Source organism: Penicillium subrubescens (genome assembly GCF_028828155.1).
Source record: "Penicillium subrubescens strain IBT 31985 chromosome Unknown utg000004l_segment0_segment0, whole genome shotgun sequence".
Taxonomy (NCBI): domain Eukaryota; kingdom Fungi; phylum Ascomycota; class Eurotiomycetes; order Eurotiales; family Aspergillaceae; genus Penicillium; species Penicillium subrubescens.
The window spans coordinates 497,020-509,377 of record NW_026643154.1 but is presented as its reverse complement, the minus strand read 5'-3'; the positions used below and the strand labels follow the sequence as shown (position 1 = coordinate 509,377).

Sequence of the window (12,358 nt, the reverse complement as noted above, 5' to 3'; positions counted from 1 at the left end):
TATGATTTTAAATCAGGGAGAGCTGAATTTTGAGAATCTATCCTGTAATCTTAGTAGAAACAAATGGACAGAGTTTGCTTGCCTCAATTGAGAACACTGAACATATAAGATACCAACGAGACACATCGTCCGGAAAGAAATATCATATATGTTTTAGTACCTACCTACATTGCCACACGAGATGATATCAATGGTGAAGGAATGTGCCCAAAAACATGCAACATCTTGCCTTTGGCTCCCTGTCAGAGAAGGCAGATCAAGAGGATGTCATTCCCCCAGACATCATTGCCTTCCATGCTGTGGGTCAGTTTCCTACCAGAGGATTTACATTGGTTCTAAGATGCAAACAGAAATATTTCACAGGAAAGCACCAGCTCAAAACGGCGCGAGAAGGAAGCCAACGGCCCCAAAGACTGCCAGGAAACACGACAGTCCAACAACTACCAAGTCCTGTGCCGCATTCTCATTCACAGGGGCAGTCATCAGGAGGATTCGCGCTTTTGCACAACCTCGCTCGCCACGAGGCCTCCATACTCTCGACCACGGCCTCGCTGACATGAATGCGACAAGGATCAGGGAAGGGCCTCGGCGTGGGTGAGGGATTCACCACCGCACACTCGCGGCCGTTAGATCATTCCACCCGCGGGGACCCGAATGGTGTGGTTAGTCACAATGATGGGGACGGCGAATTCGTCGGGGCAGGAGTCCCTCGCCGTGTCCGCGACGATATCGGCTGGTGCCCCGTCTTCCTCGATCGTGAACCAGGTCGACCAGCCCGTGAAGTTGGTAATCATCCTCGCGCGCGGGAGCATGCTGGTGTTGAAGAGGGCAAACTCGTTGCAGCTCTTCCAGTGGACGTTCCAGGCGACACGCCAGCGGCCGCGGGTGCGGAAGTCGGAAAAGTAGGCGTAGAAGTAGTAAGGGTTTTTGTTGGTGTTGTTGATCTAATCGATCTCTGTCGGCCAATGCACGATGTCGCTCATGTTGTTCGCGTTCTGGATTGTGAACGAGATGTCCAGGTCGACGTGTGGCGCGAGCTCGGGGTTCTGGACCCCGAAGACTACGGGGAACCATTCGGTGGGCGCATAGGTCTTGTTGCGGGGGAAGAGGAGGTCTGTCTCGAGCACGCCTGATGCGTGTGCCATCGTGGCCCCGAGGCAGGTGGCGAGCATCCAGCTGCTCGCTAGGGAAGAAGGCATGTCGCGGGGAGAGTAACTCGAGAGCTCACCGCGGTCATTCGGGGTGCAAAAAGCAGCTTTAGCTTATACCGGGAGGCCCGAACAAGGCCTGGGGCGTGCAGGAATCAGGGGAAACTCATTATATCACCGTGGCCAAGATTGAGGCTGGCGGGAGATCAACACCCTGGATCGCCGAGCCGCCCAAGTGCCGCTATCAACATGCCGAGCTCTCGCTGGCCACTCCGCTCAATGCCCTGCTATAGCCAAGATCACTAATGCACAAGACGTTGCAGCGCTACTCTAGTGCTCTGTACTGTGCGTTAGTGTTGGGGGCCTGGGGCTGTACTCCGGAGTAAGCGAAGCCGAAACACCAAGACACCCTGTCAATGCCGTTTGGATCGTTCTTCAGTCGATTCTGCTTCTTCCATTGGAAGTGAGGCCTGGCTACAGGCTCACTCCTCGTCTTGGACCTTCCCACTGACGCTAATCGCGAGAGTAGATAGAGTCGACGCAATGTCAGTACTTTTGTAGGTCATAAGACAAATATGGGGTGGAAAATATGATCATTTTGCATGCAAGCTCATCTATAGTATATCGCAAATCATTACGTGCATTTTTTCCAAAAGCAATTTAGAAACCTAAAAAGCGCAAGTTAGCATATTTCACCCCAGTCACAAGAAACCAGAAAAAAAGAACGCACCCTTCTCCGTGTTACCCTCACCCATACTCTTGCTGCTGCTGCTCCCACTCTGGATAGCACCCAGGATACCATCGATGTAGGGAGCACCGCTCCACTTCTGGTGAGTGAGAACATCGACACCCATCTCCTTCTCGCGGGACTGGACCAAGCGGACATAAGCGAGCATACCCTCATCCTTGAACGCACGCGAGAGTTCTGTCGTGATGGTGGCGTTGGTGTGGAGGCCAGCCAGGGAGATGAGTTGCAAGACGAATCTATTTTGTTAGTTTGAGCAATTCAAGTCCAAGGCTGCGATAGTGTACTTACCCGTGCTTGGCGAGGTCCCATATGAACGACTTGAGCGATGCCTCGTCGAAGCCCTGGCCCATCCAGTTGAATGACGGGCTAAGGTTGTACACCAGCTTCTTGCCGGGGTAGGCGGCTCGCACCTTGGCGGCGAGATTGCCGGCCTTCTCCACGTTGGGGTCTCCGGTCTCAACCCAGAGGAGATCAGCGTACGGGGCGAATTCCTTAGCGCGCTTGGTCGCTGCGGGGAATCCGGCGCGGTAGTGGTAGTATCCTTCACGTGTGCGGGGGCTGTCGCACGACCAGACAACAGGAGATTTGGCGTAGTCGTTGGCCAAGGCACGACGGCGGGAGATGGAGAGATCGGGGTTCTTCTGGACGTGAGACTTGTAGGCATCACGAGCGGACTGGGAGGCGCCCTCGGCGGCAAGGTGGGCGTCGACAGCTAGGGAATGTTAGTTCAGTCTATAAATAAAGGCAAGACGGAGACGCACCCTCGTCAAAAGTAACAAGCTTGTGCTCCTTAACCCAGTTCAACTCGAATGCGTCAATCTCAGCAGGCGAAGCGCCTTCGCGTTCCATTGCCTGAAGGGTCTCGGCCAGAGGCTCCACGTCCTCTGCCACACCGAGGATGAACTCGTGATCGCGAACGTCGATGGCACTGCTGATCAGTTTGCCGCTCTCCGAGTCGGTACGAGCAATGACCAGGTTCTCGCAGCCCATCAAGTCCCACTGGAAGCGAGCAGCCACCAGGCGGTTGATGTGCTCTCCCATGGGAACGAGGACCTTACCAGCCAGGTGGCCGCACTTCTTACCACCATGAAGCTGGTCCTCAAAGTGCACAGCTGCGGCACCATTCTCAGCGAAGAGCTTGGCCAGCTTCAGGACTGCCGACAAACCACCGTGTCTGTGAGATTGACCGAGTCAGTGCTGCAACTCGGTTCCATTGCTGGGGGAAAACATACCCGGTATCACCGTCTGCAACGATGGGGCGCAGATAATCAACATATGGGGTATCCTTGCGCTGCTCGGCAGTCAACTTTCGTCGCACATCCCACTGCTTCCGATCGTGCATTTGCTGCGCCTTGAACAGACGCTGTACCTGGTTTGGCACGGTGTTGTAAGGGTAGTCTCCGAAATCAGGCGAGACCTCGTTGGTAGTGGTCAATAGCGATGAGCATGCCCATCCGGAAATGTAAAGAATCTCCTGGTTGGGAGCTTGCTGGGTCATCTGGACGGGGTCAATGGCACCCACTAGTCGCATAACAATCGTTAGCTCGATCGAAGCAGACTCGCAAAGCAAAATATTCAATTATACTCACTCGTGTGTACAGGCTCCCCAGCTGCCGCCCGCTCATTCAGCAAATTGAACAATTTCCGCGCCATCAGCGAGCTAGGATATGTCTGCTGCAGCGAGCCGCGCTTGCTCACAACATCCTCGGCGGAATAGGGCCGCTTGATACCTTCGTAGCGAGGCGAGTTCCACCAAGCTTCCACATCGCGCACCTGCTGCTCATACAGCGCATCTTCGGCAGGACCGGCCTTGTCTGCTGTAGACAGCAGCTGGTATGCGTCGGAGGGCAGGGTCGTGGACACGGGCGGGTGTACGGCGGGCGGTGATGACATCCGAGGGTAACCGCACGTGAACGAGCGCAAGACGAGGCGTTTTGGCGCAGTTGCAAGGGGAAGCTGCCGTGGGAGTCGTCGCGGGATCGAACGAAACATTGTGCGAGTGATTGAATTCGGCGAATCTATGTGGGCCGAGTTGGGGAGAGGGAAGAGGGAAAGGAGGGCCGATTTAAAAGATGGGGGTGTTGTTTAGTGCACGCTCAACCTCGGGCCGTGAGGTAATCCTCAATCCTGGGGTTTCCCCACGCCTCCGAGAACCGCCACTTGACTAAGCACAGTCTGCGAGGTTCTCGTCTGTGAATGGTCGGGACTCGCGGCGAGAACGGCTGTTGCGGAAGTTGAGGTAGTACAGTCTTTTTGCCTCATGGATCATAAGTTATTCTTGGAAGTATCGGAGGATGCACTCTGACAGACTTGATCAGCACTGCGAGCTCATCATTGTCCATTTCATAGATTGAATCAAGCCCAGTGGGTCGGCATTAGAGGTGACTAAGAAATCTCCGGCTGGCCGAGGCTGGCGGCCCGAGGAAAAGCTTGGCATCAATCTACATCAATCTAGTATCTACATCACAACCTCTCTAAGCATTACTTGTGTAATATCAACAACCATATCCTCAAATGGCCGATACTCGGGGATTGAATGGTTTCAGAGAATTTCCAGTAAGGATAAATGTGGAATGTTAAGTCTAGTTCAGGTGTTCGGCCGTGGTTGAACTGCCCGCAAATCGACGCCTAACTAACATGCCTACATCAACCAAGTCAATCAGAACCTCGAGCTGCCCTGCAAATCTTACTGAGAAGATAGTTGCATGTCATGAGCACTCTCCTACATTCTATACCAAGTCCAGAAAATACAGACTGGAACAGACTACATATTGAAAACCATGAAGGAATGAACAACACTGATCCCTCAAAGCAACACCGCGCAGAAATCTGCGGGATAATCAATTGTTTTGAGGGACATCCCGATGAAAACAGAGTGACCAGCCCGCCCTGAACTCAAACAACCCCCCCCCACCTCTCTCTCCTCTCCCAACGCGAAGCCCCCTTAACCCTTTCAGGGACCACCCGGCCGTGGCGGGAAAGACGCCGACCACTGCGGGGTGATCACCCGGCCGTCCCTGGTGACAATTGGGGCAATGCCCCCCCCCCAACAGAACCACCAACAGAACCCCCAGCGGAACCCCCGGCGACCCCCGAACCCGAACCCATAACTCCACCGACCACCCCAGTTTCCTCCTCAACCTCCTCCATGTCGACGTCCAAGGCGGCGACGGCCGGCGCGAAGCTTGACACGGCCGTGGCGTCGGGGACGTTGGCGGCGGCGGCGGCGGCGGCAGCAGGGATTGATGACATGCTGGGCGGAAGGTGGTCGATGTCTCCAGCCTTACCGCCCAGATGCGCTTCGAGTGCGCAGAAGAGGTTGAGCCACTCCGTGTTGAATGGGAGTGGGTAGCATGCCATAGCCCCTGTTGCCAAGGGCCGTTGACTGATGGCAGCCACAAGGAAGTGGTAGTATGTACCGAGGGAAGAAACTGTATTGACGAGAGAGATGATGTTGGTATAGTTCAGACGAATGATAGTAGATGAAGGTGAAGGTGATGTTGATATCAGATAAATCATGATGACAGGCCAAGGTAAGATGAGAGAGACAAGACTTACCAGGTACATCGGTACCGGCCCAGTGTAGGCCCAAGAAGAGGAAGTCCGGCATCAGGACTATGCGCAGGAACCAAGGCGTGGCGGAGCACGGGTCGACGACGCAGACCACGTGCCCCATGAGCTCGGTGAGCTCCCACGCCACCACAGCGATCGACTTGTCGGTATGATTATAATTGGGGACCAGCCCCAGCATGCGGGAGAAAAGGCCAACTCGCCCCCATTGATGGAGGCCCCCCGGCTGTATCCGCTGACCAGCAGCTGGATATCAGCACGGGAGAAGGAAGGAGGAATGTTGGAGGTGGCGTCAGACATTTCGATAAATTTGGAGAAGGAAGGGAAAAAGGGAGGGACTGGTGGATGGATTTTTATACTCCAGGGCCCCCGAGAAGGCAGGCAATCGGCATGTTGGTGCCTCCTTCTTCTGTGGGGGAGACAAACAGGCATGAAGATGAAGGCAGAGCCGTTGGTTGAATGGGAGACTGTGAGGCAGAAGAGTGTGAAGGCAGACGTGGTGGTGATCTTGATTTTTGACTACCCAAAAGGGTAGGCGCCGAGAAGCAAACATCGAGGTTGGTGGCTCTATGGGTGCTGGCTATGAGATACCAAGAACAAAAGTAATCACCAGTCTGCAAGGCACCGCCCTTTCGAGAGGTGTCTCCAGGCTTCTTCCATGGGTCTTTTGTCGAGGTATCAGATTTCGTATCGTGTTACAGGCAAATATGAGCATGGAGCTCGTAGAGCATCCGGAAAAATGGCGTTTCAGAGTTATCAAAAAGTGTATTGAGTGCTAGATCCACGCATATTATTCACATTGAATCAATATTTGTGCTCTATCTCAGTGCGAGATGAGACGTTGTAAAGACCCCTCCAGGCTAAGTCTCTGTAACCCGCATGCAACATCTTGCACCGTCATGGTTCCCTTCGTTGGATTATCACTCCGCGGAAGTTGGGAAGTAAATGCCCAGTATAGCCATTGGTGCAGTATACAACTCTGTAACTTCGGACAACACCCCGAGGAGTTGTCAGGATGTAAGGGTATCTTTCGCTGGTTGCCGGTTGAAACTCTACCGCGGTAGCGGGTGTGTGTGTTTCATTATTAGAAGAGACATAGAGGGTTTTTGGTACCTCGAAGACCTTTGTGACCAGTTGGTCAGCCCATATAGAGCCAGCTGAATGCAGTACTCAGCCAATCGCTCCAAAAACACCATGTTTCTAACAGCAATCCTGATTCAGTCTCATAGTTATGACACGGAGGTTATTCATTCAGCAGGTCATACCTTTCCACAGATTTCTGTGTCATCCAATTGATACATACCCTTGAGGCTGGATGGCCTTCTTCGAGTGCCTTTACGCCAGCCTTCACTTAATTTCGCTTTTTTTGAACGGGATATGCAACCACCACAGTTCATTGACGCGGCAGTGAATGGTTTTTAACCAGTTTCCGGAGCCTGACCGGCAATCATATTGAGGGCTTTGCTCCTCTGCCACCCTTTTCAAACCTTTGATTAAGTAATCACCTTGTTTTTATAGTCAGACCTTTCTATATTATGTTGCTGATCAAGAATATAAGACAATCAAAGATAGATTGAAGTACGTTACTAGAGCTATCTAGAAAGATGGTTCGAAAAGACATTTGGAAAGACCTTTCGAAAGAGAGGATTAATTTGGTCTTTTGAACTACATTGAAATTCTGGGAGACTTTTCTCTCGAGCAAGCGTCAGTGTCTTGTACATCTACAGGGCGCGGTTCATGCGAATTTCCGCGGCTTTGATTTCGAGTAAATTTTCGATGTTTTGCTTGGAAAAAGGGACCATTCACTTTCATCCAGCGTTGGTGCTTCTGCATAAGCATGATAAAGATCATTGATGAAAGAGGTTCGGCTCAAATGTAGCGCATCCGATGGTTTAGGGTTTTTCCCCGCACGTCGACCGAGATCTGACATGGCATCTCCACATTCTTGACTCATGTACCGGAAAGTGGGCGGCTTCCTTGGTTACTACCGGTGCATCAGAGATTCATAATATTCAAGTAAATGAAAGAGAAAGAGAGAGAGCATAATTTCTACTTACTTTACGGTGTAATAGCGGGACTTTTGCTCGATCCCTTTATGCCTTGAGATCTTAAAGTTCTCGAGTTGTACATATAGTTGGTCACGAGGTCCGTTCTGGATGATATCGGGCCTGTTCCAGCCCCTTGAGCACGGACCCAGACTGATCCACGGCCAATGATCAACCGAAGAAAAGGACTCCGAATGTCAAGTTGGGTTGGGTCAACTTCTAGGTTCCCCCGCACGAGCAAGCGGTCGCATGTATGCGTGAACACATCACTCGTCTATACCGTCTATACCGATCTCATCGTGGTTGTTGATAGAGATAAGATGGCAGTCAACATTGTCCTCGTCTTTCCATCTCTCTAACTTGCTGCCTGTCCAACAACTACTGCAATCTCATCCACATACAGCAAAGCAATTTCCAACATCCAAGATTGACCCCTCAGCCAGCCAATTCCTTGCAGGGGTTCTCCAAAGATCGGCAAACGGCAAACGGCAGAGAGAAACCCAAAAAAAGTTCACCCCCGCAGATGCACAGTGGATGCGCCTTATCATCGTCTCCTCCCCGTACCTCCCGGCTCTTGGCTGCCGTGCTTCCCTATCATCCTATCATCCTATCATCAATATCTACTCCGTACCGTCCCATCATTCGCTGTTCTCACCGCTGGCTTATCTGGGTCTTTCTAACCTCTCCCCCTCCTTTTTGTCACTCCGAGATCTTCGCTAAGATCATCCTATAATCTATTTTCTCCCTTCGCATCTCCCACTACCACATCCTCCCGTCACCCGTGAACCACTCATCATCGCCTTGGTATGGACACGATCAAAATCCCATCTCCTTCCACGATCCTAGACTCGCCAGACCCCCTCCCGGTGTCCACGCGAGCAAATCCTGCTTCGCCTCCCAAAAGGTCAAAGCAGATCGCCTCGGCCTCCCACAAACCAAAACAGACCAAGAGTCGCAATGGTACGATCTTGCCTCTGATGGAATTACCATCTCACCATGAATGAAAAACAAAGAAAAGAACACATTCACCAACTCATAGTGGGCCCGAGAGGCCACCCCAATAGCGGGTGGATCCACAGTTGTTATCTGCGCAGTCGCTGACCCGATATCTATTCGCTACGCCTAGGTTGCATCACATGTAAGGCAAAGCGGCTCAAGTGCGACGAGACCAAGCCCACTTGTCACCAGTGTCACCGGCGAAAGGTTCCCTGTGGTGGATACAAAAAGGATTTCAAATGGCGGCCCTTTGAGGAGACCAATCTGGCGGTCGGACGGCCGACCGCGACAAAGGGTAAGAAAGATGTCGGACAGGGTGGTGGTAAAACTTCGAATAACCTAATCGGAAGATTGATCAACTAACACTGTATACCCTCATCCAGTGACTTCTTCACAGCCTCCCGGTTCGGTCGCGAATCAAGACAACTTTCCCACGCCTCCGACAACCGACCAACCAGCCTCGCCTATTGTTCCACCATCCATCTCTTTCAATAACTCCCCCCAGAGTCCTCCATGCATAGTTCGCCCCGGAGTATCAAGAGCTTCTTGTCTGCAGAGACCCATTCGGTAGATGACTTTGGCGTTCTTCCGGATGAAGGATCCACGGGTGACGAGAGCACCCCGATCGGTGGTGTCTCGATGCCAGTGGACTCTGATCCATTGGACTTTCTTTCCTTTCTTGAACCATTTCAACACTCGGTGCCTTTCTCTGATGACTTGTCATCGGACCAAGACATGGGTCGTTCGGGTCCGATCAACTTTGGTTCCCAAGAATTTCAACCTGCACCTGGCACTGGTAATGACGAGCTAAGTTTCTCTCGATTACTAGAGGATGATAGTGAAGATATCGAGGAGATCATCCGACAGTCCGACCCCGGCGCAGGGACTTGGAACTTGAACTTCTCAAGGCAGAATGACAGTCCCTTCAGTTTATCACGACTCCCCAGCCAGCCTTCCCTGGCCCCGGAAAGTCAAGAGATGCTTACAATGCGATTCGACAAATTGACCTGTGGAATATTATCTATCAAAGATGGCAGGATGGAAAACCCATGGCGAACTCTCATCTGGCCACTTGCAAAAAGTACTCCCGCCTTGCACCATGCCATCCTCGCTTTATCTGCCTTCCACGCTGCCAAAGAGAACCCATCCCTGCGTGTCCAGGGAGTCAAACACATGCGACAGAGCATTGTATGCCTACGCCAGCAAATCCAGAGCATGCGAGCGGATACGGCATTGGCGACTAGCCTGGCCCTGGCGTTTGCTGACACCTGGGACCAGAATACTCGCACGTGCATCCAGCATCTGCGAGGGGCCAAGGCCTTAATGTTGCAGGTTCTTAATGCGGGGCTTCAGGGTGGTCTTCAGCCAGGAGAATTGGATCGTATCCGATTTCTGTATAACACGTGGACCTACATGGATGTCATTGCGCGGCTGACGTCGTTGGATGAGTCAGGTCCTCAGGATTTGAATCCTTCCATTTTCCAGTTGCCTACTGATGCAGTGCATGAGATTGACCCGTTGATGGGATGTGCTGCGACACTGTTCCCACTAATTGGTAAAGTTGGACGGCTAGTACAACGCGTCCGGAAAATCTCCACCAACTCGTTGTCCATCGTCTCTCAGGCCATGGAGCTCAAGGCTCTCGTGGAACAGTGGGAGCCCCCGCGCTGGTTTGAACCACCGGAGGATCCTACCTCGGAGGTACAGCACAGTATCCAGATGGCTCACGCATATCGCTGGGCAACATTGCTGTATCTGCATCAAGCGGTCCCAGAGCTGCCGTCCGAGCCGGCTGAAGAACTCGCCAAGCGTGTTTTGATCCTGTTGGCGACCGTGCCCCCTAGCTCCCGCACAACTATCATACAGATGTTCCCTCTTCTAGCCGCCGGTGCCGAAGTCGACTCAGATGATGACCGCAAATGGGTGCTGGAACGATGGGCGGTTGTCCAGTCACGCCTTATGATTGGCGGTGTCGATCGCTGTCTGGATGTCATTCGGGAAGTCTGGGCTCGACGGGACAAGCTCAAGGCCGAACAACGGGAACAGCAGCAGCAAGAGATGTTTACTTCTCGGCGAGCGGGGTCATTCTCCAGTGATAGTAAAGGAAAACTCAATTCTTCATTGCGAGGATCTGTCAATACCGGCAGAGGTTTCCATGAACGTGTCAATTCGGGGGACCACTCTGACCGATCGATGCGAAGACAGTCAACATCTACAGCAAGCAAGAGTGGCCAGTCAAGAAGGGGGTCTGCTCTCTCTTCGTTGGAAAATATCGAGTTTGAGAGAACTGTTCGAAGCAGATTGCATTGGGTCAACATTATGGGGGAATGGGGATGGGAAGGTAAGAACAATAGTTGTTGTGAGTGCATTCCACGAGAATACACAACTAATCTCATACAGTTTTTCTTGGTTGATATGATACCTCCTGGTCAATTATGACATGGAGTCAACATAATCATATCTCGACCTGGCTCTCAACCGCCAAGCTCGAGATAAGCCGAGTTCTTTGCAACGTTGTGAACATACTAATTGACGATTGACGAAACAGACTGAGTGCTTTCTTCTAGCCTGTGGTTTTCTACCTGCCTTGATATTTCTCCTTTTCAAATTGTACGCTGCAAAGTCTCTGCAGTCAGCGCGGCGTTCTCAGGTCTTCCTTCTTTCTACTCTATATTTCCATCCTTTTTTTCTTCCACGGATGTGATGTGATGTGAACTTGACTTTTATGACGATAGCGTTTCCGATCGGAAAAGGTTGACTGTGACTCTATGACTTTGTTTATCTAACGTCAGATCTATGATCTAGGTAATAACAGCCACTCAGTCTTGGCTTATCAACCCATTCATCCATCTGTTCCTCCTGTTACAAATCAACAATCAGCCGAATCAGGTCAGGACCCCCAGGAATCCAGTACTCTCGCCACGCGACAAATCCATATCCAAATCCGCGCAACAAACATCCAGCCAATAAATGCCATCAAGCACCAATCAACACATCTGATTCCCAGACACAGCAGACAGACAAACCCCTGCGATCCCCGATTGACACTCACCGCTTGTCAACCAGTAAAACTCGCTTTCCAAACACCAGACACCAGGCTACAGACAGAAGCAACTAAACCCAGCAGCATCATGTTCTCATTTTTGCATCCCCCGATTGAAGCCATGTGCGCCTTGCGGTTGTATTCCTGGACGTGCCATCGCCCACGGTGAACCCTATCAACCCCAGCGGCTATTTTTCCACTGCGCTTGATGTTGCGTAATGAGAATCGATAGCCCTGGGGTTGATGCGGGTTTTCTCGTTGGGTATATGAGGCCTCGTCGATTGCGTAGATAAATCTTATTGCCCGACGTATGAATTTTTATGACTGATCTATATACATCCAGGTGCTGCATTTGAAGGTTATTCAGATATCATTCTGTGCTGGGTTATATTCAATGTATCAGGGGGTTAGCTTGGATACTTGCAAAGGACATAGGCTCTTCTGAGACTCGTAAAATATCAATTCTCAATTCTTAAACATCAAAGATGCAAAACATGATTTCCGGAATTCAATCATAATCGGAGATACAAGCTAAACTCCAAGATCCAATAAAGTGAACATCGACAACCATCTCGCAATCTATGACCACGCCTCTATGGCCACTCTTGCTCGTTTCACGACATTCCAGTTCTGTTCCAGCTGTCATGAACTTCTTGACGATCATGGTGAATGACGGCCGACGCATTTGCATTACCCTCACGAGCATCCTTCTAGCCATCATCCATCAAGTCAACATAGTCCTTGGTCTCCGGCCATTCGGTATTGATTGTTCTTTCCAAAGTGAAGCTCTTCCCAGGGCCGCACCACA

General features: G+C 51.5%; 5 protein-coding genes across 5 annotated transcripts; 2 read left to right on the top strand and 3 right to left on the bottom strand.

Moving 5' to 3' along the window:
* Positions 1–215: 215 nt before the first annotated feature.
* On the top strand, positions 216–555 carry N7473_005275 (uncharacterized protein; the record flags this gene model as incomplete). The annotated part of the gene is made up of 2 exons (XM_057151215.1): positions 216–299; positions 364–555. The coding sequence occupies 2 exons, from the start codon at positions 216–218 to the stop codon at positions 553–555; spliced, it is 276 nt and encodes a 91-aa protein (XP_057009020.1).
* Positions 556–626: 71 nt separating this feature from the next.
* N7473_005274 (uncharacterized protein) lies at positions 627–1,199 on the bottom strand (the record flags this gene model as incomplete). The annotated part of the gene is made up of 2 exons (XM_057151214.1): positions 627–944; positions 972–1,199. 2 exons carry the CDS (start codon positions 1,197–1,199, stop codon positions 627–629), a joined length of 546 nt encoding a protein of 181 aa, XP_057009019.1.
* A 526-nt stretch (positions 1,200–1,725) lies between these two features.
* N7473_005273 (methylisocitrate lyase ICL2) lies at positions 1,726–4,160 on the bottom strand. The gene is made up of 6 exons (XM_057151213.1): positions 3,486–4,160; positions 3,129–3,417; positions 2,658–3,070; positions 2,185–2,608; positions 1,879–2,132; positions 1,726–1,816 (listed from the first exon to the last, which is right to left on the bottom strand). Exons 1-6 carry the CDS (start codon positions 3,886–3,888, stop codon positions 1,809–1,811), a joined length of 1,791 nt encoding a protein of 596 aa, XP_057009018.1. The 5' UTR covers positions 3,889–4,160; the 3' UTR covers positions 1,726–1,808.
* Positions 4,161–4,899: 739 nt separating this feature from the next.
* On the bottom strand, positions 4,900–5,692 carry N7473_005272 (uncharacterized protein; the record flags this gene model as incomplete). Its single annotated transcript, XM_057151212.1, has 2 exons — positions 4,900–5,327; positions 5,455–5,692. Coding segments are annotated over 2 exons (666 nt in total), but the record flags the coding sequence as incomplete, so codon positions are not given.
* Positions 5,693–8,317: 2,625 nt separating this feature from the next.
* On the top strand, positions 8,318–10,951 carry N7473_005271 (Zn(II)2Cys6 transcription factor; the record flags this gene model as incomplete). The annotated part of the gene is made up of 5 exons (XM_057151211.1): positions 8,318–8,471; positions 8,638–8,829; positions 8,891–9,013; positions 9,064–10,848; positions 10,908–10,951. The coding sequence occupies 5 exons, from the start codon at positions 8,318–8,320 to the stop codon at positions 10,919–10,921; spliced, it is 2,268 nt and encodes a 755-aa protein (XP_057009016.1). The 3' UTR covers positions 10,922–10,951.
* Positions 10,952–12,358: the final 1,407 nt, after the last annotated feature.

Coding starts and splice junctions, on each gene's coding strand:
- N7473_005273 (XM_057151213.1), bottom strand. CDS start 3,888: ATGTTTCGTTCGATCCCGCGACGACTCCCACGGCAGCTTCCCCTTGCA. Junction 3,071..3,128: donor GTTGCAGACGGTGATACCGG/GTATGTTTTCCC, acceptor TCAATCTCACAG/ACACGGTGGTTTGTCGGCAG. Junction 2,133..2,184: donor TGGGACCTCGCCAAGCACGG/GTAAGTACACTA, acceptor CTAACAAAATAG/ATTCGTCTTGCAACTCATCT.